The sequence below is a fragment of the Vulpes lagopus genome, chromosome 10 (genome assembly GCF_018345385.1).
Source record: "Vulpes lagopus strain Blue_001 chromosome 10, ASM1834538v1, whole genome shotgun sequence".
Lineage (NCBI taxonomy): Eukaryota > Metazoa > Chordata > Mammalia > Carnivora > Canidae > Vulpes > Vulpes lagopus.
The window spans coordinates 90290613-90315626 of NC_054833.1; the positions used below are offsets into that span (position 1 = coordinate 90290613).

At 49.1% G+C, this 25014-nt stretch overlaps 1 protein-coding gene across 1 annotated transcript in view; it reads right to left on the reverse strand.

Annotated features, from left to right (window-relative positions):
- Positions 1-7462, reverse strand: part of SPIRE2 (spire type actin nucleation factor 2) — a 32720-nt gene extending 25258 nt beyond the window's left edge. The window contains exon 1 of the mRNA XM_041770719.1: positions 7140-7462. Within this exon, the coding sequence (XP_041626653.1) occupies positions 7140-7410 (271 nt within the window). The 5' untranslated portion in view covers positions 7411-7462. The remainder of the gene's footprint in view (positions 1-7139) is intronic.
- Positions 7463-25014: the final 17552 nt, after the last annotated feature.

A 25014-nucleotide genomic window follows, 5' to 3' on the forward strand; every position in this document is an offset into this window, starting at 1 on the left:
GCAGGCTCTTCCTCCTGGATCTCGCTTCCAGAACTGGTCATCTCCACAGCCATGGCTGACATCAGGCTGCTTCTCCATCCACTCACACACCACCCACAGGGTGTGATTTCCTCCCCTGCAGCAAGAATCTAGGACCGCCATTACTTGAATCAATTCCAGGGGAGACCCAAGACCAGGAAATGCGTCAGAGACTCCCCACACTCCAAGCAATAATACTGTCAACCTTCTGCTTTTCACCAAGTTCTAGTAAGGGAAAGGTCGGTGCTCCTCTGCTCCTACAGAACTTTTACACCCAGCGTCTGCTAGGGTATCCTGGAGATTACCCCAGAAAGCCCCCACCGATAGTCATGGCAGACAGGTAGCAGGCTTGAAAGGATGCATTCCCTTCTGAGCACTCCTCCCCCTTGGCTAAGGATGACTCACTTGAACCTCCTGAGTACTTTTGGGGGCCCATCTCATGTAGTCCCCACCGTTGGCCCTAAATGCAGCCCAGAGAGGGTGAGAAACTTAGCCCAAAGTCACCTGGCTGAGATCCAATCCATATAGCCTTGCTCTGGAGCCAACACCTGGACCAATAGTTCTTCCCTTCACTGGGGCCATTCTAGTCACCTGAAGATGGAATGGGTCCTGGCCCTGGAGGTGTTTCCAATAAGAGGTGGGTGACCTCTTCTTAGGGTGTGGTGTGTAGAATCCAGAGACAGTAGATTGGTGGTCAGAGTGGTTCTGGAACCAGCAGCATTAGCATTACTGGGAACTTGTCAGAATTGCAGATTCTTAGGGCCACCCCAGACCTGGGCAGAATCAGGCTTATCAGGATGGGACCCAGCAATCCAAGAACCTGTATTTAACATGCCCACCAGTGGACTCCAGGGTGAGAAGAGCCCCAGTAAAGCATTAGGTAGAACTTTAACTCCAGAATCCATGTTCTGATATTGTTGATAGGAAGAATCCAGGTGGTAGGAAGAGTGTCCATTCTACCCATGTAACTCTTTCCACTCCATTATGGGCAGAACAATGGCCCCCAAACTGTCCATGTTCCAATCGCCAGGACCTGTGGACATGTTATGTTACCTCAAAAGTTTTGATACCAAAACTTTTCATAGGGCCTACCTACTCTTGGAAGGGGAACTGGGATAGCAGATGGAAGTAAACTTGCTCACCAGCTGACCTTAAGGCAAAGAGATTATCTTGGATTTCTGACCATTCTGACTGTAACAGAATAAATGTGTGTTGTTTTTTTTTATTTATTTTTTATTTTTTTAAAATGTGTGTTGTTTTAAGTAGTGACTTTGTGTAAATTGTTTACTGTAGCCAAAGGAAACTCTTACACCCTGCTTCTAAACTCTTATGCCTTGCCTCTTTTTCTTTCCAAATTTTTACTTAGATTCTAGTTAGTTAAGATACAGTGCAATATTGGTTTCAGGAGTACCACTTTGTCTCTTTGAGTACACCCAAATGTGAACACTGAACAAGAGGTGATTCCAGGCAGAGCTAAAGACAAGGACAGGTACCCGGAACTCTGCCCATGCTGATCGGCCTCACCCCCAGGTTGCCACTTCCAGGCAGGCTTCCTCCTTGACTGGGTCCTTACTGGAGGCCAAACTCCCTCTGAGGAATCGAACAGGATGAGAGAGAAACTCTAGAGCCTTCCTGCAGCTGATACTCACTGGCATATTTGTTTAAATGGCCACATCCCAGGACCAGACCAACCAGTGTCACAATGCTTCCTTTGTGGGAGCCACTCAAATACTTTCTGCCCCCACAGGTCAACCCCTGGTGCCCAATTGAAAAGACAATTGATTCCATCACAGGAGACAGAAAACCTCTTCTTTGTGAAGACCTCCATGGTGGGGGTGATCAGGGCCCTGAAGGTAGCAGAGACACTGGGGCTGTATCCCTCATGAGCCAATCTGCAGGTGCACAGGGACCCCAAGGACACCTTCTTGACAGTTGCAGCCTCTCCTGAAAGCACAGGGCAGAACCTGCAAACAGCCGGGTGGGTATTGGGCCAAAGCAGCCACACAGGCTAAGCTTATCCTGGTCATCTGTGGCAGCCAACCCCAGGCTGTAGCATCTCACAGAAGTCTTGTTGGGGAATGCCTTGAGATAATCTCTGCTCAGAGGTGAAAAGAAATCAGGAATGCTATCTGCCTCACACAGTCACACCCAGAAGGGCGTCCTCCCAGGGCCCACACCCTCCCCTTGCACGCAGAACCAGGAACCTCACCATGCCCACTGGCCCCTACTCCACATACAAGGGAGTATGTGGATGTTTCTGTGGATGAGGTTTTACATCATCAAGAAATGTGCACAGGGGCCCTAGGCAAGTGCACCCAGCAGAACTCCTTCCTGTTCCTAGGACTGCAGCCAAAAATTCTGTGAGCACCCATGCATGCAACCCTGAAGGTGCTGCTTCCAAAGGTAGGTCTGGGTGAGGTGCCCCCTGGAGCAGGAGACTGTTGCCATTCCTGTGGTACCCAATGCTGCCCCATGCCGGGGGTTGGTGGGGAGCACAGGGCTGGAGCCCAGCTGGTCCTCCATTGGATCCTTGCTCTGGGAACCTCAGTCTTCTCATCTGCACAATGGGGATCCTAACAGTGTCAAGGCTGTAAACAAGAGTGAGCCCATTACTGCCCCCAGCACATCCTTGCAAGGGCCTGAAAACATCAGCTGCTGTCACCCTGGATTGTAAAGCAAAGTGCCCTCCAGTCCCTGGGTGGCTTGGATTCATCTCTATGCTACGTCTTGACTGGGTGACCCTCCCAAGATGCCACAAAAGAAAAAAAAAAAAGAAAAAAAAAAAAAGCCCCAGAGCGCCAAGGATCCCATGTGACAGCAAGAATGGGTGTCATTCTGGCTGGGGCAGCATTGGTGAGGAGTCAAGAACCCAGAATAAAAGCTATATGAACAGGACCTGACTGAAAGAAAATATTTCAACCAGAAATATTGTGAGATTTGCCAGGAGGGGAATATTCTCTGCTCCAGAAGCAGGATTTCATCCTTCCAAGCAGCTCTCACTTCTCCCTAGCATGTCAGGGGGATACCATCGCTGGACAGTGCCCATCAACATTCATCTGCAAGTTCATCTGTGTGGAGAGCCATCAACAAAACTACAGGCAAGCTAAAAAAGCAGTCCCCAGTCACTGAAAAGGGGACCTCCCACTGAGACCCAGCAAGTTCAGCTTCACCAGCTGGGGCCACAGGACTAACAGGGCCTTCCAGAACACCAATGGCCCACAGCCATTCCTGGTGGCCATGGACCCCATTCAGTTCCTGGGAGAGGGTACACAGGGCCAGGGGACCTGAGAGAACATCTACAGTGGGGCAGGTAGACCCATGTACATGTGCATGTGTATGTGCATCTATATGTCTGTGTGGGCATCTGTGTCTGTATGCATCTGTATGTGTGGGCATCTGTGTGCGTGCATGTTTGTGTGCATCTGTATGTCTATGTGGGCATGTGTGCGTGTGTGTCTGTGTGCATCTGTATGTCTGTGTGGGCATCTGTGTGCGTGTGGGTGTTGTGTCTGTGCACATACACACTTCCTGGGCCCAGGGCTCTGTACTGATGCTCCCTCACTGGTCTTCACCCCTCAAGCACATGCTACCATCATCCCAGTTTATGGAGGAGGACCGGGCCACTGGTGAGATGCCAAAGCCTGCTCCTTAGCAATGCTATTTCTCTAGCCACTGGGCTGAGGTGAAAAAAAGAATTCTGGGCCCCATGGAACTCATGACACAGGACACCGCCATCCAATGCAGGACAGACTACTAGTCATCTCTGTGCTTGAAACTCAGGGCTGAAAATGAGTTGAGTTGAGAAGGCCTTGGGTCTGTGCAGCGGTGAGCCACTTGAAGAGGCTTAGCCTGCGGACAGGTGCCAGTGCTTTGGGGGCCATGGGGGCACCTGGCTTCTGAACTCTACACAGAAGGAACAGGAAGAGGCTGGAGGGGCTAGAGGGGCAGGTGGGGTCTGGTGGACAGCTCATATGAGGTACCCAAGCTGAAGAGTAGGGTCTGTGAAAAGTTACGGCATCAAAAAAAAAAAAAAAAAAAAGTAGGACAGTGTGTAAATCAGCACAAGCAGGATGGGAAAGGTGGGAGATAATGAGCTCACCCTCATCTCGGACACACTTTTGTCAACACTAATGTCTAGCTGCTGCCTGCCCAAGGGGGTTTCCTTGGTCATCTGTAGCGCTGGTGCCTGGAGAAATGTTTCACCAGCAGAAGGGCAGGTGGTCTTTCCGTCAAGGGGACAGCCAAACACGGCACTGAGAAGCAGTCTCCTGGGGTGAACTGCCCAGGAGGGCACCAAGAGGACAAGTGTCCTGAAAGCATTGCAGGGTCACCCGATCAATCGATGGATCGATCGCTGACCACGCTGTATTTAGGGAATTAGCTTTGCCTCAGGCAACAGCTGTGTACAGGCATTCACTGTGATGCCTGAGTTTCTCACCTCAATTAAAAAAAAAAAAAAAGTAACCTTTCCCCATGAAAAGGTTTTAATAATGGCCTCTCAAAAATAACTTCACATATTAACACATTTACCCCACTTCAAAAAAAAAAAAAAAAAAAAAGAGTGGGCTTCCAAGTAGTTATACGTCTTCAGAATGGAGGTGAGGACTTTTTCTGCACTTAGCTGGAAAAGGAGAGACATACTACACCTGGTATGCTAGGATATTAGTTATTCCCCCAAATGTGGCTTAGTTTTGTTGATTTATATACACTTATTTTAAAATTTACTTGATGCTAGGTTTACCAGAACTTTGTCCTGAGAGCCCAGGAGAGGCAAGGTTAAATGATCCTGGTTTTCCCTATTGCTATTCATGGCAATAAAGAAATATACATCCTTCAAGAATTTACCACTCATTTGAGTCCTGGAGAAATGCTGGGGGAGACACTTTGAGGGACTAATGTTTCAGCTGATTCATGAAAGCTCAACAGAAGTGAAGAGAGAGCTCAGGGTAATATATTTTTCTTAACCTTTTTTTTTTTTTTTAAGTAGGTTCCATGACTTGCATGGAGCCCAAATGTGGAGCTTGAACTCACCAACCCGAGATCAAGACCTGAGCTGAGAGTAGGAGTCACCTAACCCACTGAGCCACCAGGTGCCTATTTTTCTTAATCTTTAAAGAGGTAGCAAGTCATAAACCTCATCCACCTTTATGAGATGTGTTTATGAACAGAAACCAAAGATCGTACTGAATGGAAAATGAAATTGGGCTCCCTGACGTCCCGGGCTTGTAAGTCCCCATGGAATCATGGAGTGGCCACATGTTAGCTTTAAAGCCCAACACAGACTTCCGGTTAGGCTGTGGGTGTGGAGGCAGCAAGAAGCAGAGTCTCCTGGGGACTAGAGAGGACCCAGTGACCACCAATACTTTGGACAGCCCTCAAGGTGCTTGTTAAGAGTACCAGTAAGAAACACAGCTTGATGGGGCGCCTGTCAGCAGATGAAGGATCTGCCTTTGGCTTAGGTCATGACCTCAAGGTCCTGAGATGGAGCCTGCTTCTCCCTCTCTCAGCCCCCCCACTTGTGTGGACTCTCTCCCTCTGTCAAATAAATAAATGAAATCTTAAAAAAAGAAAGAAAGAAAGTAAACATGGCTTGACACACACACCCCAGTTAGAGAGATGCAGGGCCGTGAGTCCTAACCACCTAGCCCTCTGTGCCACAGTTTTCCCATCTTTAAAATCAGAGGGTCAGATCAGGCAGGTTCCTACAGTCCTATCCCACTACGCGGTGCCAGGAGCCAGATCTTGGGTTATATTGTCATCTCCACGGATACAGAGTGGCACAGACAGGAAAATACAGCTGCAGGAAACAAGCTCTTTGTAAATATGCAGCATCTAGGCCCCCCGGGGAGATGCTCCCATCCCACCTGTGAAGACCTTGCACACAGGCAGCAAGAATCTGAGGCTGAATCGAAATCCTCTTGCTGTGTAACTCTGAGAAAGCGTGAGCCTCAGCTTCACTGAGTATAAAATCGGAATAATACTATGTCTGTACCAACTCTTATTCATCTGTCAAATATGTTGGAGCTTTTTGTGTGAAATGCAGAAACGTGCAAATGTCCCAGAGCAAAGCAGGGTCCTGACAGGGCCTCCCTGTCACCACAGCAGGGATGGAAACCAGCCTGTAAGGACCTCTGCGAACCACGGTTCTCAGGACTGGAGAAGGCCCGGCTCTCTGCCAGTACAGAGAGCCTTTGTGCTTCCCCACAGGGTTAATATCAGCATATGCTCCAGACTAGCACTCCAGTTCTCCAGGAAAGAAAATACTTTCTTTTTTTTCTAAGAAAGAGGATAAAATCACTTAAACTCACTATTTTGAGTAGACTTCAAATATCTTTCAAAGGATTATTTGTTCTTGTTGGTGATTAAGCATAGAAGATCAAGCAGGCTGTCTCCCAAACCTTACACATTCTTCTTGCTACTAAACCCAGGCAACTGGTGAATTTGCAGGGATTCCAAGGGAGACACAGCCCCCTCTTCCCACTCTCATTCCCACGAAAAAAAGCTTCAAGAGGACACTTGTTCCTTTGCAGCCTAAGGCATCTGCAGTTATCAATGCAATGAGCATTCCACATCATGAATCACTGGATTAAAAAGCCTTGGGCTACACACCCCCAAAGCAGAAGGAACTAGCCCCAGGTGGGGAGAACTGGGGATAAGAGAGGCAGAATTGGGTCTGCTGAAGGTACTCAGCCATCAAAAACCAAAATCCTTCTCCCTTGAGGAAAACATGCCCAAGTGACAGCAGACATTAAGAGATGGATGGTTAGGGAAGGGTTCCAGAAAAGGGAGGGGGTATCCTAGACCGGGTGAGAAAGAGAAGGATGGGGAGAAGCATGGGACTTCCAGGTTCAGGATAGGGAGGGTGTGGAACGGCTGCGGGTCCAGGACGGGAGGAGGGCGCAGAATGGGGGCTCCACTCCAGGCCCAGCAGAGGGAGAGGGGGAGAGGAGGGGAGCGGAGGGGAGGGGCCGAACGGAGGGGAGGGTCGGGAGAGGAGGGGAAGGCCGAGGAGGGCAGGGACAGGGGAGGGGAGGGTAGCGGAGGGCTGGGACAGAAGGTAGGGGAGCGCAGCGGGGGGTCGCGGCCCGCGCACCCCACACCGCACCCCCCGCCGGCCTCACCCGCGGCTCCCGGCTCCCGCCGCGCGCTGACCGAGCCGTCCCGCCGCAGGAGGATGTCCGCCGTGTCCCGGATGCGCCGCCCTGCACCCGGCGCGCCCCGCAGCCCGCGGCAGCCCTGGAAGCACACGGCCCACGCCTGCTCCTCGTTGATGGGCTGCTCGTAGGCCTTCAGCACCTCCTCCAGGGACAGCTCCCCCGGCTCCGGCCGCCCGGCGCCCCCGGCCCCCAGCGCCCCGGCAGCGTCCGTGCTGCACCTGCCGGCCTCGGCCATGGCCGCCCCATTATCGCCTCCTGCGCGCCCTGCCCGTTTCCATAACAGCCGCGCCGGGGCGGCCGACGCACCCGCCCAGCGCAGGGGGGCGGGTCCCGCGCCGCCGGCCGCTGCTTTGTCATCCTCGGGCGGCCCCGCCCCTGCGAGCGGCCGCAGGTGAGGGCGGGGCGGAGGGGGAGGGGGGAGGGGGGAGGGACAGGAGGGAGTGGAGCGGGTCTGCGCTGCGGACGTGGAGCCGAGGGAAGCGGGGAGGGCAGGGCGCCGGGCGGGGCGGAGGGGGCAGAGGCGCGGGGTAGGGGAGAGGAAGGCTGGGGGGAGGCGCGCTCCCGGGGCTCTCTCAGCGGGTGTAACCGGCGCCCCGCCGAAGACACTGCAGTGATTGCGGGGCCTGGGGCACGTTTGTTGCTGGGCTGCTGGAGGGAGTCCAGAGGCGTGCGGACCCCTCCACCCCCACCCCCAGCTCACAGGCAGATACCTGTAGTGGCGCGCGGGGGGGCGGGGTGGGGGGGCGATGGGCCGCTGGCAAGGTGACCTCAGGAGGTCACTCACTCTCGGGTAATGTGAGCCAGGGAGACCCTGCGCTGTGAAGCACCTGATGAAGGACCCTGTCCAGCAGGAGACCTGTGTCTGAATTAAATGCTCGAGCTCCCTGTGGAAAGTAAACGGCAGCATCATTCACCAGCGTCATGCAACACTCCCCTTTTGAATGTGTGCCTTCATTCCAGGCCGGCCAGGCATATGGGTAACTTTATTCAGGCATATCCCAAGACCTTTTGAGCCATAGTTGTATCGGATCAGAATAGCAGAGCCAGAATGCGCCTGGAAGATAAATGGCAGTGAGGCAGTTGGTCCCAAACCTGGATCCCTGGGAAGGGGGCGGGGAGGAGGAGCAGGAGATTCCATGGCAGGTCTTTCCAAGTCCTCTGGTGATGCCAAGCAACGGAATATAGAAACCAGGTGGCCATTTCACCTTGAGGAAAGGGGATGAGGACTTGGCATAGCGCATAGGCTGTCACCTGGGGCCCTACTGTCAGATCGTCCCATCCGGATTGTTAATCTTCAAACAGGAATTTGATAAAGACAAATTGTGCCAAAGTCTTTATATTCAATAGCTGGGCAACTTTCAGTTCTCCAAGCGTTACACAGTCAAAATAACAGCATTTGGGGATCCCTGGGTGGCGCAGCGGTTTGGCGCCTGCCTTTGGCCCAGGGCGCGATCCTGGAGACCCGGAATCAAATCCCACGTCGGGCTCCCGGTGCATGGAGCCTGCTCCTCCCTCTGCCTGTGTCTCTGCCTCTCTCTCTCTCTCTGTCTCTCAAGAATAAATAAATAAAATCTTTATAAAAAAAAAAATAACAGCATTTGGTGCTTTGTGGGAGGAAACAGAGACCAGGAGGTGCGGGAGGTAGGGTATCTGCTGTATAAATTGTGCAAAGAAGCTAGGACTCAGGTCAATCTTCCCTGTCAGATCTTTACTTCTTACCCCCACCCCAACCCCCACCCCGGTGGTGATTAATAGAGGTAAGTGAAAAATTTCAAAGTCTACCTTAGGACAGCAGTAAGAAACCTGTGAAGGGTCTTATCTGTGGAGAAGTAATAGCATCTATACGGTGGTTTAGGAAAGTTCCTCAGTCACACAATGCCAGGTGTATGTACTCTGAGAACTGTCCTCCCCCAGTGCAGTGAGGCTCCTGATGGGCCCACACAGGGGTGGTTTCTGCTTTCAGATTCCAGGAGAATAAAGACTTCCATTCACAACACCTCAGGTCATGTAAGTCTCATCACCAGTTCCTCAGAAACTAGAGTCATTGCTTCTACTGTAGGCTGGTTCACCCCTGCTGTCCTGCATAGTTGGAGCATCCTTAGGAGGGGCACCCTTCCATGCAAGGAGCAGAGCAGAAGGTGATAATCACCATAATTGGAAGCTGCTTGGGTGGTAGCAAGAAGTTCCTTCCCTATTCTTCAAAGGACCTCACATTTCCCTAATTTCCGGTTTTAGGATCTCATTCAACAAGCATGGGCCTTGGTGAGGGGGCTTATGGAGATGATGACTCACACCTGGCTGACCAGTGGCCCTTGAGTTCACCCACGTAAGAGTACAATATCCTTTCTGATCTGGGATTAATAACTTTTTCAGGGATTTCCCCATGTACCTTCCAAGACATTAGCCAGCAAGATTCAGAACATGGAGATTTTACTGAAAATTATAAAAGTTAGGTCTACTTATTTCATTTGTGTTCCTTTTTTTGTTCTTAAGTAATTTATTTTTAAATTATAAGATTTACAAAGCTTTGATTATTCAAAATAGCATAATGGAAAGTAAACCTAATCGATACACCAAAAGAGTACTTACCTCTTGACATCTGAAAATTTGTCCCCATGACCAAAATGAGGAAGCAGAAGCATTCTTCAACTCTCTAGATGTTCGTAGAAACTGTACTGTCTACATGTTGGCAAATTGAATTTAAATTTTTAAAAACGTAAAAGAAAAAGAAAGAAACCGTACCTGTTCTCCTCTTAGGTCATTTACCACCACCACCACCCGATCCCGCAGAAAGCACCAGATGAGACATAGAAATGGGCCTAAGTGTGGAGGAAGCCCCACATGGTGTAAGGGTGGTGGTTGCAGTGAGAGGGATTCCAACATTGTAGACTGGGAGCCTAAGAGCCATTTTTAAGCCTAGAATCAGAAATGACGCATGAGGACGTCTGAGTGGCTCAGCAGTTGAGCGTCTGCCTTTGGCTCAGGGCATGATCCCGGTCCCATGATCAAGTCCCACATTGGGCTCCTTACGAGGAGCCTGCTTCTCCCTCTGCCTGTGTCTCTGCCTCTCTCCGTGTGTCTCTCATGAATAAATAAAATCTTAAAAAAAAAAAATGATGCACTAGAAGAGAAACCTGATCAAATTTTCCCAGGACTCTAGGCAACTAGATGCAACTAGCTTCTGACCTGGTTGGTGGGAACTCTAGGTACAGTGACAAGTTCTACCTCTTAATCACAAGTCAAAGTCAAGATAACCATTTCCTTCCTGTGGAAGAGTACCAAGCCCAACTCCTACTTTTTTTTTCCCAACTCATACTTTTGATTAAAAAGTCTAATGCAGGGGATCCCTGGGTGGTGCAGCGGTTTAGTGCCTGCCTTTGGCCCAGGGCGCGATCCTGGAGACCCGGGATCAAATCCCACGTCGGGCTCCCGGTGCATGGAGCCTGCTTCTTCCTCTGCCTATGTCTCTGCCTCTCTCTCTGTTTGTGTGACTATCATAAAAAAAAAAAAAAAAGTCTAATGCATCATGAATAAATACATAAAATCTTTTAAAAAACCCTCTAATGCGTATTTTAAGTACCACAGAGGGCTCATGACTTCAGAATGAACTTGTGAGTAAACTGATCCTCATCTGGGCTACATGCGCCAAGGGAAAGAACATATACCTGCTTTTTACCATAAGCTGAGCAGCTCCTGGTTAAGATGGGAACTGGGGTTTATTTGAGGTGAAAGTGGCTCCAGAGTTAAAACATTTAGCTATCTGTCCACAGAACATCAGAATCAAAGAAATGTTAGCCCTTCCATAACTGGAACTTGCCACTTGGATTTAAATAAATAAATTTAAATAAAGCCACATATTTCCAGCTATTTAAAAAGAGTTTCAACTGAGAACAATAGAAATTGATTGTGGTCGATCATTAACTCAACTTGGAAAGCTTTGGATGAAGGTAATTTTGATAGTTAAGGGATCACCTGTAACCTACTCCTAAAAACACATTCTTTATTCTTCATTTCCAGTAGATGTAGAATCTTGGGGAAGGGACATTGTCAGTCACTATAGGCTGCTGTGCTTTAGGACAGGATAGAAAGGTTGAGTATATTGACTAACCACCAATTGGAATTAGAGAATTACTTCATGACTTTATACATTAGCAAAGATGCTCCCAAATATTCATCTTGTGGTGCAAGCTGTTTGTTCACACATATTTGGTGAGCACTGGGCATTAATGCCTTCTGCCTGGGAGGGACTAGTGGAAAATCCACCCAGATCCCTCCCCACCCCTTCTCAGTGGAAACAGCACACAAAGAAACACAGTCTCTGTAGGTGGGTAGGAGCTACAGTGCTTTATGTGAGCCAGGAGCCCCACCAATTATGTTGTTTTTTCCTGTAGTCTGTGTTGGATGCTTTAAGGAAACCATGTGTAGATCATGCCCATACCATGGCAAATGCAATCAGTGGCTCATAACTGCAGATGGCCATAGATTAAAAAGCTCTAGAAATTATACCTCTGAGCATCTTTGCAGACACAAAAGCTATAGGGTCCTAATTTTAGGCTCCTGATGGGGTTCAAAAACATAATTCAGGTCTGGATTCACTGGTGAGCTGTGGACTACAGTTACATCATTCCCGGAGAGCAGTTCAGGGCTCCAGGGCCCAAGATGACGTCATAAGAATGCTCTGAGTGTTTTGAGACAAAGTTCAGAGCAAGTCAGGTACATGGGCAATTTGGTTTAATAATAAAGACAATTTGAGATCAGAGGCCAGTGTACTCCCCCAGGCACAAGCAGAACCACTTCACCTGTGGTGATGGAATGCAAAGGTTTTCTCTGCCCCCACCTTATTCATTCTACTTCAGATTAAAAAGCAGGTCAGCTTCTCTCAAGGGACCCATGCACATTGAGGGCAGTGAGCAGCCAGGCCCCCTGTTGCCATGATTCAGAGGCCCCTGAATCCCCTCTTTGTCATGCTCCTTGCAGCCAGACAGGGCTTAAGGGTCCAAGAGGAAAAGCTGAAATTCAAGAGGCCATGGTTTTGTACATTAGGTTTATTTTGGGATAATGATAAAGGCTATGTATCCCAAAGGATGACAGATAGAGCCAGGCCATGGTTGGTCTCTGAAAGGGAGCACAGGACAGGTCCAAGGAAGGGCCCTGAGACTGGGCATTCTTCAAGACACTGCGGTTACACATAGTTGAGTCTGAACAGGGGGAGAGAGTGGGAGGAGGAAATCCACAGCATGGGACAGGATACTGAAGTTCCAGAGCCCTGCCAAGGGAGCAAGAGGGAACCCTAGAAGGTCATGGAAAGTGGAGAGGACAGCAGGCAGGGCTGTTCTGTGTGACATAGGACAAGGAGAGGATATCAAGAGTAGGGACGTACTTGAGGACACTGTTTGCTTCCTATTGAAGACATTTGAAGTCCTTTACAAAGTTTGAATTGATTCATGTTTGAACAGGTAATACAGGATGGTTAAAAATGAATCCATGACTTTCCAAATGTATTACTCAGACACTAGCTGCTGTATGATCCTTTTTCTGGTATCCTGTCTTCCTCGCAGCCTGGAGTAAAGGAAGTTTTACATCACAGCTGACAGGTGATCTTGCTGGTGGGATGAGCTTCAAAGGGCTGTGTGGGCCCTGAAATTTGTAAGAACACAGAAATAACTGTGCAAATTGGTGTTGGCTAATTTGACTGGTTTGATGTTCAAAGGTATGCAAAGTTATAAATTGAGAAATCCTCCACTACATGCTGACCCCGCATACAGACTTATTACAAGTATATCATCTCCTTCTCACACAGAAAGACTTATTTTATACCCTGTCCTGTGCTATGCTTTTTCACTCACCAGTGAGGGAAACCAGTGTGCAGGGTGTCTGTGTCCTTCTATATTATAGAATGTCCCTTAGTGGGGCACCATAAGATCCCCATCTGCTGGGCATGTAGGTTGTTCCAGTCTTGACTGAATAACCTCATACTTAGCACAGGCTTGTGATGGCGAGGATATCGTTGGTTGAACTGCTGCTGTCCCAAGTACCTTGGACTCTGTGGACGTATAGTTGACATTCACACTTTTACGCATGTTCAGTATAAATCCTAGGAAACAGACTTGCTGGGTTGAAGGATATATGAACTCAGTATTTTGATAAGTACTATTCAAGCAGCCCTCACAGAGGCTGTGCCAGTTTACTTTCCCAGTGGTAATGCTAATGTATCTATTTCCCTACGCTCACAGCATATGATTAAACTTTTGAATCTCTGATGGGTGAAGAGTGGCCTAACTTCCATTTCTCTTGTTAGGGTAAAATTGGAACAACAGATTCTTTTTTTTTTTTTTTTTTTTTAAGATTTTATTTATTCATGAGAGACACAGAGAGAGAGAGAGAGAGAGAGAGAGAGAGAGGCAGGCCCCATGCAGGGAGCCCAACGTGGGACTCCATCCCGGGTCTCCAGGATCACACCCTAGACCAAAGGTGGCGCTAAACCGCTGGGCCACCGGAGCTGCCGGAACAACAGATTCTTTAAACAAAAATTACTCAATTAAACAAGTGTTTATGGATCCTTTTTTAAAAAAGATTCTATTTATTTATTCATGAGAGACACAGAGAGAGAGAGAGGCAGAGACATAGGCAGAGGGAGAAGCAGTCTCCATGCAGGAAGCCCGATGCAGGACTTGATTCCGGGACTCCAGGATCACGCCCTGGGCCCTGGTCTGAAGGGAGGCGTCCAACCATTGAGCCACCCAGGCATCCCTCTTTTTTTTTTTTTTTTTTAAGATTTTATTTCTTTATTCATGAGAAACACAGAGAGAGAGAGGCAGAGAGAAAAGCAGGCTCCATGTAGGGAGCCCAACGTGGGACTCAGTCCCAGGACTTTGGGATCACACCCTGAGCCAAAGGCAGATGCTCAACTGCTGACCACCCAGGCATTCCTATGGATCCATTTCTAAGTGCTAGACAGTGTCCTGACATATAGGGCCATGTCAGTGATGGAGGGACTGCTCTCAGCGGGTTAGGACCCACCTCAATAATCCAGGATAAGCTCATCTCAAGATCCTTAACTAAGGATCTACAAAGACCCAATTCCCAGTAAGGTTAGTCATCTTCACAGAAATCCAGTTAGAACATGGACAGATCTTTCTAGGGCCATTTACTTCACTGTATAGGGGGGTGGGGTGGGATATGCTCGTGCCTTAGCATGGAGCAAGGCTGTGCCACCGAACAGCAGCAACCTGTAGCATCATGTACTCAAAGTGAAAGAAGAATAGGGAGGGAGGAAAGAAAGGCCAGTTTTTGTAAAGAATTTCCTGAGTGGGGTGCCTAGGTGGCTCAGCAGTTGAGCATCTGCCTTCGGCTCAGGTCATGATCCCGGGGTCCTGGGATCAAGTTCCGCATCGGGCTCCTCAGGTAGCCTGCTTCTCCCTCTGCCTGTCTCTGCCTCTCTCTCTGTGTCTCTCATGAATAAATAAATAAAACCTTTAATGAAAAAAGAATTTCCTGAGTAAGGTAATAAAAAAGGATTTTATCAAACCTTGACAGACCCTAGTCCGTCAAATAAACATTTTTAATATTCTGTATCCTGGAATCCCAGGATTTCCTGAGGGTGCTTGCAGGCACCTGAGTCAGGAGCCCTGCAACAAAGTCGCTGGATTTGGAACACAGTATTTCTATTGCACACCTGAATTTTCACTCAGTAAGGACCTTATATGGCCACAAAGTAAAAAGCAAGTAACAATGTATGTGTGGTCTTGACCCAGAAAGTTTGCTATGTGGCATTTTATCCTAAGGCAATAATAAAAACAAACCTGTAGTCCTCAAAGGGGCCAGGGGAAAGACTCACCTACTTAGCAATCAGTGAGGGCACCCACCACACAACACTGTGAAGCAAAAGGATTTAAGAGGGGTGACAGCTCCGTTGACAGAGATGTCCATGAGTTATCGCGGACAAAAAAAAAAAAAAAAACAGAGTATAAAGCAGCAGTTAAAAAAAAAAAAGTATTTGCAAGGCAGAAAGCTTTCTTCAAAGCTGTGCAATAAAACATTCATGGTGACTGTCCCAGGGTGTGACTGTGGACGGGTCAGTGTTCCTCTGCTCCTTTAGTGTCATTCATCAGTGAGCATGTGCTCACTACGTTTGTAATTGTGGGGGAACGTCCCTTCCATGTTTGAAACAACGAAGATCAGGGCACCTGGGTGGCTCAGCGGTTGAGCGTCTGCCCTTGGCTCAGGGCATGATCCTGGGCTCAGGGGTTAATCCTGGAGTCCCGGGATTAAGTTCCACATCGGGCTCTCTGCATAGAGCCTGCTTATCCTCCCTCCCTCATGAGACACACATGCACACAAAGAGAGAGGCAGAGACACGAAGAGGGAGGAGAAACAGGCTCCATGCAGGGAGCCCCATGTGGGGCTTGATCCCAGGACTCCAGGATCACGCCCTGGGCCAAAGGCGGATGCTCAACCGCTGAGCCACCCAGGCGTCCCAATAAATAAAATCTTAAAAAAAAAAAATGAAACAACGAAGATCATGCATCTCCTTCCTCTGCTGTTCCTGATAAGTGGTGAGTGGACACCTGCTCTGATGCTTGCAATGTTAGGGGTTTGGATTTATGTTGAGAAGTGGGAAGGGTTCCACCTCTGGGCTACAGTGAGTGAGCATGACTCCCACTCAGATCTTCCTCTTTTCCTGGGTATCACTCCTGAGAAGGGAGGGGGTGAGGAAGGGTCGCCATCCTCCATGCAGGATCTGAGGCAATATTCAGTATTATTATTACTATTATTATTTTAAGATGTTTATTTATTCATGAGAGACACAGAGATGTAGGCAGAGGTAGAAGCAGGCTCCCTGCTGGGAGCCCAATTGCAGGACTTGATCCTGGGACTGCAGGATCACGCTCTGAGCCAAAGGCAGAAGTTCAACTGCTGAGCCACACAGGTGTCCCCAATATTCAGTATTAGTTGAATGTTTTCTTCTGCTGAATTAGCTCCCTTCCCTGTTTTGGTCTTTCTAGCTAAATTCTGTGTTTTTAGGGGTGCCTGGGTGGCTCAGTGGTGAAGCATCTGCCTTCAGCTTGGGTCATGATCCCAGGGTCCTGGGATGGAGCCCCATCTGCTCAGTGGGAGAGTTTGCTTCTCCCTCTCCCTCTGCATCTCCCTCTGCTTGTGCTCTTCTCTCTCTCTGTGTGTGTCAAATAAATAAATACATCTTTAAAAAAAAGTTCAAGTCAAGCTGGGAACCCTTTCCCCTTTCACAAACAGCTGCTCTGATAGGAAGGGAGAGGGAAGTTCTCTTTCTCCTGGCTCACCTCCCACATAGTTTAGCTTTATTCAGGATGAGGCAACTACTTTGGCCACTTCTAGCTATTTGTGAACTCTCTTCCTCCTTCCATGGACAGCCTAGAGCATCTGTATGTCAGATAGTTGGATTCCACAAACCCATAATTTTCACAACAATGCACTTGTATGAATCCATTCCCCCGCTTCCTTCTGCTGTCAATGAATAACCTTGCTGGGAGGAGAAGAGAACTGATGTGTGTGTGGTATGTGTGTCCATGTTCACGTAGAACACATGTATGTGTGTGCACACATGCTAAGCTTCATGCTGCGGCTTTCTCTAGTTGAGATGCATTGCAGCTCCTCCAGAGGTTTTCAGCACAGACTCCTCCCTCCTATCTGCTCACTTCCTATCCATCTCCATCTCCTGTTTCATAAACCAAACTTGAGGAATTAGGAGGCATGTGGCTCCTGAATGTGACTGTGAGTGGTAGGGGATCCACTCATGTCATTCCTTAGAGCCTGATCCTTCTAGAAAGTGCACAAGGGAGCACAGATGTTGCTTTTTTGCTAAGTTAAGGGCTTTCGAGTTAACCCAGCCATTCCTTTCGTGGATGGCCATCACAGAGGGGGCCATCACAGAGGTCAGGGAGCATTTTGGGTGAAAGGGGGGTCTCCTCTCTTGCACATCCCCTCGGCAGATCTCAGCTAGACCTCAGCTCCAAATCGAGTACTAAAGGTCCCTTTGGACATGGACACAGCATTCTGGAATTTTACACATGTGCCTGAGTGTGCAGACAACAGCAGAACTGGTGGCATCTCTCAGGCCAGTTTTACAAAGGAGAAACTGAGCCTGTAGATTTTCTTGGGTCTACGTTCATTCTTGAGTGGTCTAGATGCTTACAGGAGAGGTTATTGTTTTTGTTTTTAAAAGATTTTATTTATTTGAGACAGCATGAGCAAGGGGGAGAGTTAGAGGGAGGAACAGACTCCCTGCTGAGCAGGGACACCCCCCAACCATGCACTGGGGGTGGGGCTCAACCTCATGACCCCAGGATGATGACCTGAGTCCAAGGCAGAAGCTTAACTGACTGAGCCACCCAGGAGTCCTATAGGAAGGGTTCTTACGAATTCTGCTTCCTTCTCAGTTTTCTGAATTCAGAGTCCATCACAGCACCAAACACCTTTGGCCAGCCCTAAAGATAGAAATACAGGGCAGCCCAGCTGGCTCAGCAGTTGAGGTTTAGTGCTGCCTTCAGCCCAGGGCGTGATCCTGGAGACCCAGGATCGAGTCCCACATCGGGTTCGTGCATAGAGCCTGCTTCTCCCTCTGCCTGTGTCTCTGCCTCTCTCTCTCTCTCTCTCTCTCTCTCTCTGTGTGTGTGTGTGTGTGTGTGTGTCTCATGAACAAATAAATAAAATCTTTTTTTTTTTTTAATTTTTATTTATTTATAATAGTCACAGAAAGAGAGAGGCAGAGACATAGGCAGAGGGAGAAGCAGGCTCCATGCACTGGAAGCCCGACGTGGGATTCGATCCCCGATCTCCAGGATTGCGCCCTGGGCCAAAGGCAGGCGCCAAACCGCTACGCCACCCAGGGATCCCCAAATAAATAAAATCTTTAAAAAAAAATAGAAATACAGAATACTGATGTCATCACAGGAAGCTGGAAGTGGCCATGGGCACTATACATGGGCCTACCTGCACAGCTACAGCTGTGGCAGGCAAGACACAGGCCACAAGATGACAGCAGGCATAGCAGCCTGGGGTTTGCACACACCCCAGGGGTTCTGACCACAGCATCCAGACTGCTAGGTGGATCCTGCCTCTACAGGCTGGTGATTTTCATAAAGCTCTTTTATAACTTCAGCTGCTTAGAGAAATTCTTTTAGTGATTTCCAAGAATGTGGACCTGTTGTGTCTACACTTTGGAATTTGGCAAGCATTAGGAAAACATGAATAAGTCTGACTTTATTGCTAATTAGGATAATCAGGGCTGCATCCCTGTCAGCAGCTTAGAGAAATTAAGAGAGAACTTTTCTCAGACTGATTCATGGCCAAGTAGAAATGGTGTTCGTCCAACTTCACAAACTTCCCCCTTCAAATCTAAAAGGTGCTTAAGGGACACCTGGGTGGCTCAATGGATGAGCATCTGCCTTTGGCTCAGGGCGTGATCCCAGGGTCCTGGGATTGAGTCTCACATCAGGCTCCCCAGAGGGAGCCTGCTTCTCCCTCTGCCTATGTCTCTGCCTCTCTCTGTGTCTCTCATGAATAAATAAATAAGGTCTTAAAAAAGAATAATAAAGAAAAATAAAAGGTGCTTAAAACAGGCAGCTCTTGGTGTGGTCTAAGCCGTGTATCAGAGCCATAGCCAGGGTGGCAAGTGGGAAGGGGCACAGTTGCATGGGATCAGCTTTCTAATGCTGAGAACAGAAGGCCAGGTGAGGACAAAGCACAAGCAGATACCCCCACAATGCCACCCGCCCCCCGCCTGTGGGACATGTGTGACATTCCTCCAGGAGGCTCCCAACTGTCTTAATGCCTTGCTAGAAGGAAAAACAACCTTAACTTGACAACAGCAAGGCATCTTGTAGGTCCTCTTTAGCAGATGAAAGTTCTTTTGAAAACCTCCCTTTGTCCTTACCTCCCCCAACTCCCAGGTACATAATCAGCCTCACTTGTCAACCCCAGGGCAGCAGCTCTTCTTGCTCACCAGTCCTGTTCTGTGCTTAAATAAAACTACCTCTTGCACCAAAGACATCTTAAGAATTTGTTGTTGGGGGGATCCCTGGGTGACTCAGCAGTTTGGCGCCAGCCTTTGGCCCAGGGCGCGATCCTGGAGTCCTGGGATCGAGTCCCGCATTGGGCTCCCGGCAGCATGGAGCCTGCGTCTCCCTCTGCCTGTGTGTCTCTGCCTCTGCCTGTCTGTCTGTCTCTCTGTGTGTCTATCATGAATAAATAAATAAATCTTAAAAAAAAAAAAAGAATTTGTTGTTGGTTGTTGGCTCCAGACACCAACAACATTCCAAAACTACATCACTAGCAAGGCCTGGCTCTCACAACCAGGCTTGTCTTAAGGGTCTTCCTTGAGAATGAATCTTTGCCTTTTTATGAGCTGATCTGTTCTCTGCACTTTCTAGTTATTATAATTCACATCATCACACTTGGCCACCACAGTGCAAAGGCTCTGGCAGAAATCCTCATGGAGACTTTATGGGTTCGGATTTCGGATTTCTGGCCCATGAACCCAGGGCCCTATTTTGTCAGTCAGCAGGGCCCAGGGGCAGATGGACAGGCTCAAGCGGGCTACACTTGGGGACAGAGAGGGTACACTTGCCAGAGGCAGGGTGGCCATCACAGAGGTCAGACCCCTCTGGAGTTCCTGAGGCTGATAGGGAGCCTGGGGGTGGGGAATGCCCTGCTTAATGGCCTCTCCTGCCCCCCACAAGGCCTTGAGGAGCATCCCCAAGGCACTTGCCTGTACATATTTGGTCATATCCCATCTGGGGCTGGACATGGGATTCAGAGTCTATAAGACCAGTATCTCCTGGTGCCTCAGGCAATGTCCAGGAAACATTCATCTTCACATTCTTTCCTCTGTTCTTGGCCTTTTCCATATAGACATTGTCATGAAAAGGGGCAGAGTCCCCACATGATGGACAGAAGCCAGGAAAAGGGAAATGCAGGCACTGAGGGAGGAGGGTAGATGCAGGAGGGAGGGAGCCAGTCTGGTTTGGGTTCTTTCTCAGGGTTCTCTCTTTCTCCCAATGCCTTGCCTTCCGGAGGAGAGAGGGTGAGAAGGAGAAATTTTTTGGAGTGCAAACTCAGGAGGTTCTTGGGCCCCTAATATGATAGGGCTTCAGCCCTATGTGCCTGTGTCTCCAGTTGCAGAGCTTCGGGTTTGGGATCAGACAGACGAGTTCTTTTCCTAACTTTGCCATGTATTAGCTATGTGTCCTTAGGCAAATCCCTTAACCTGTGAGTGCCTTGTTTCCTATCTGTATAGGAATGATACTTGGAATGATATTGACAGCCCCTTCTCAGGACTATGTAAAAAGGGCTTTATCAGTTATTGCTCTGTAACAAACCATCACAAGGCCTTAGTGACTTAAAGAAACAACCATTCTCTTAGCCCATAACTCTGTCGGCCCGTGGAAGTTCCTCTGGTCTCAGTCAGCCTCACTCCCACTTTGACATCACTGGCAGTTCACTGGCAGCTGGACAGCCTGTGATGGCCTCATTCCCAGGTTCTGGTGGTGGATAGGCTGTCCACCAAAGGCTGGGACTGTTGGCTGGACTCCCACCTTTCCTCCACATGGCCTCGTCCTCAGGCAGGCTGGCTCAGGTGTGTTTTTTGGGGAACTCAGAGTTCCAAGCTCTGAAGCACAAGCTCCTTTCAAGGTTCTATTTGTATCGGGCAGCCCCGGTGGCGCAGCGGTTTAGCGCCGCCTGCGGCCCGGGCCGTGATCCTGGGGACCCTGGATGGAGTCCCGCGTCTCATTGAGCTCTCTGCATGGAGCCTACTTCCCCTCTGCCTGTGTCTCTGCCTCTCTCTCTCTCTGTCTCTATGAATAAATAAATAAAATCTTAAAAAAAAAAAGGTTCTATTTGTATGTTACTCGCATCTCATTGGCTGACTCAAAGCAAAAGGAGGGAGAAATAGACCCCACCTCTTTTTTTTTTTAATATTTTATTTATTTATTCATGAGAGACACACAGAGAGAGGGAGAGAGAGAGAGAGAGAGAGAGAGAGAGAGAGAGAGAGGCAGAGACACAAGCAGAGGGAGAAGCAGGATCCATGCAGGGAGCCCGACATGGGACTTGATTCTGGGTCTCCAGGATCACGCCCTGGGCTGATGGCGACCCTTAAACCGCTGAGCCCCCGGGGCTGCCCTAGACCCCACCTCTTGATGGTGAAGGAGAATTTGTGGTCATGTCTTGCAACCCACAGCACAAGTCACATGTTGCCCAGCTTTTATCACCCTCCATGGGGTCTTGTGGGCATTGATCCCAAATTGAACAGCTCCGTGTCTGGGTTGGGCCTGGCAATAGTTCTGCAGGGTGGTTGTAGCCTGCACACAAATGTGAATGTAGGTGGTTTCCAGTGGTTTGCAAGACAATCCAGGAATTGTCAGTGGGCGCTCTTTGAGGGCCTCCTGCATCACAAATTATGGCTGACAGGATGATATTCTGTGAAAATCTGGATGTTGAGACTCAGCCGAATGATGATTCAGCTCTTCTAACCCTTTGTGAGTTGATACAAAATACATATTGGGCTCTGCTCCCTGGTCCCGGGTCAGAGCTCCTGAAATCCTTGTACATTCCTAAGTGATAAGAACACTAGGAGTGGGATGCCTGGGTGGCTCAGTGGTTGAGTGTCTGCCTCTGGCTCAGGTTGTGATCCTGGGGTCTGGGGATCGAGTTCCACATCTGGCTCCCCTCAAGGAGCCTGCTTCTCCCTCTGCCTCTGTCTCTGCCTCTCTCTGTGTCTCTCATGAATAAATAAATAAAATCTCAAAAAAAAAAAAAAAAAAAGAACACCAGGAGCATCTTTGATTCTAATGAGGTGACTCTGTGTGGGTCCCCGGGTGGCTTGGCTGGTCACCAGAAAGACCAAGTAATGATTAGAAGCTTGGAATTTTCGGCTCTGTCCCTGTCCTCCAGAGAGGGAAGAGGGGCTGGAAATGGAGCTAATGATCAATCACGCCTTTGTCATGAAGCCTCTGTGAAATCCCAAAAGTTGAGTGTTCAGAGAGTTTCCAGGCTGGCAAACAGAATACCTGGAGGATGATGCGCCCCAATTCCATGAAGGCAGATAGCCTGTGCGTAGAACTCCCCTGGGCCTCACCCTGTGTATCTCTTCATCTGGCTGCTTATCTGTATCCTTTATTACAGACTTTTTTTTTTTAAGAGATTTTATTTGAGAGAGTGAGTGAGCACAAGTGAGGGTCCAAGGGAAAGGGAGAAGCAGACTCCCTGCTGAGTAGGGAGCCCAACATGGGGCTGGATCCCAGGACACCAGGATCAAGGCCATGAGTCGAAGGCAGATGCTTCACTGACTGAACCCCCAGGTGCCCCTTTCACACCCTTTAATAATCTGATAAATGGGGCAGCCCAGTGGCCCAGCGGTTTAACGCCACCTTCACCCCAGGGCGTGATCCTGGAGATCCAGGATCGAGTCCCACGTCAGGGTCCCTGCATGGAGCCTGCTTCTCCCTCTGCCTGTGTCTCTGCCTCTCTCTCTGTCTCTCATGGATAAATAAATAAAATCTTTTTTAAAAAAAGCTAAAATTATTTAAAGAATAATCTGGTAAATGTGTTTCCCTGACTTGTGTGAGCAACTCTGGCAAATTAATGAAATCTGAGGAGGGGGTCGTGAGGAAACCCCTGATTTGTTGACAGACATTGTTGGTGATCTGAGGACCAACTATTTGGAACTGGCATCTGAAGTGAGGGGCTGACTGCCATGACTGAGTCCTTTACCTATGGTATCTGACACTGTCTCCCAATAAATAGTGTCAGAACTGAGTTCAGGGGGATCCCTAGGTGGCTCAGTGGTTTGGCGCCTGCCTTTGGCCCAGGGCGCGATCCTGGAGACCCAGGATTGAGTCCCACGTTGGGCTCCTGGCATGGAGCCTGCTTCTCCCTCCTCCTGTGTCTCTGCCTCTCTCTCTCCTTCTCTCTGTCTTTCATAAATAAATAAATCTTAAAAAAAAAAAAAAACCAGAACTGAGTTCAGTTGTAGTACACCCAGCTGGTGTCACAGAGAATTGCTTGGGGTTAAAATCCCCACGCATTTGGGGACCAGAAGCAGAAGACATATTCAGGGGTAAGGTTCACATAGGAAGGAAGAACTGGGTTTTTCTACTCAGGAAAACTGAGCAGATTTTCTTATTCACCCTTCTTCTGAAGTTAGAGCTCAGGATACCTTCAATGCATTTCTCACTTATGTTTTTTCATATATGCATAAACATGATATATGATAAAGTCTGTTGAAACAAATCTAGATGTGCTTTTTCAATTTGAGGTGACAAGAAAGCCTTGAGTCATTATTTGATTGGCCTTCTACAATTCATTATCAACAGGAATGAGCCAGCATTAGTCTACTCACCCCACCCCATGGTTCACCAATGTGAAAACCCTACAGCCCTCTGTCCACTGCTGGCTCCCCAGCCCCATGCTGTGTCAACCAGGCTTGGAGGTATCAATCCTAACCTTAAGTTGTCCTAGCCTTAGCTGGGAAAAAAAAAAAAAAAATCTTGTGAGATGGTCACAAGAGAAGACACAGAGAGACTCAATTAAAAACAAAGTTTATTGGGACACCTGGGTAGCTTAGCAGTTGAGCACCTGCTTTCGGCTCAGGGCGTGATCTTGGGATCCAGGATCGAGTCCCACATTGGGCTCCTTGCAGGGAGCCTGCTTCTCTGTCTGCCTGTGTCTCTGCCTCTCTCTGTCTCTCATGAATAAATAAAATCTTAAAAAAACAGACCGAAAAACCCTCCAACCTCCCCCCCCCACAGTTTATTATGCTCGCCAGTCTTAGACACAAGAAATGAGACAGGAGGGACAGCAAGCTTTCCATCAAGGTCTTTATTGTGGTTTTCTCAGGGAAGGCTAGGCTAGGCAGCATAAAGAGCTTGGAGAGGGTAGTCTGAACAATTTGGGTGGGCTCTGGGCTACAGGAGTGGTCCTCAGTTGCCTGGCACCTGGCCATGGATGATTAGGCAGAAGAATACTGCCTCCTGGGATTGGAGCCAGATGGAGGAGCTCTGGCTCTGGGGCGGATAGTCTTCTAGAGGGCATGCTCCTGTGGGCCTTTCGTCATCTCTAAAGTCAGCGAGTCTCTCCCCAGCCAGAAAGGCTTTTTAAGATGTGAAAACATCATAATGCACAGAAAATAGGTTTTGTAAGTTATCACTTATGTGCATATGTTTATGTATCCAGTGGAATAGTACACAGCCATGAAAACATACCAACTGCAGCGCAGCACAACATGGATGAATCTTACAGGCACAGCATCGAGGGAAAGACACCACAAAAGACACCACCTCCGCAGAGGGCCCGCTGCCTGGAGTCTCAACACCTGGGACACCTGGGCAGGTGGGCGGCTCTCGGGAGGCACCTGCAACCATTTACACTTAGTTAAAGTCAGTGTCGCTGGCCGAAGCCTGTGTCCGAGGGGGCGGAGGGTCATCCTGCCGCACTCCCCGCGGGGACGGAACCGACTCCCGACAGACGGACCAGGTCCGGCCCGCGCGTTTTAGCGTCTTCCCGGTTCTAGCTTTGTCGGCTTGTTTCTTCATGACCAACTCTCAGTCCTTATACGCAGGAATAATGCACAAGGATTCCGGTTTTCTGGCACTCGACGCCACTCTGCATCCACACCGCCAACCGCAATCTTGTCCTTTGTGCAGGTCTCCTGCACCTTCCTCCCGGGATTTTGCCGCCACCAACATGGCGCCACACGCCACCCCCAAGATGGCCGCGGCGCGAGGCCTTCGGCTCAAGGGGGTGGGACCTGGGAGGCGCCAGCCAATGGGGAGGCCGCGCGGGCCGCAGCCAACGGGGAGGC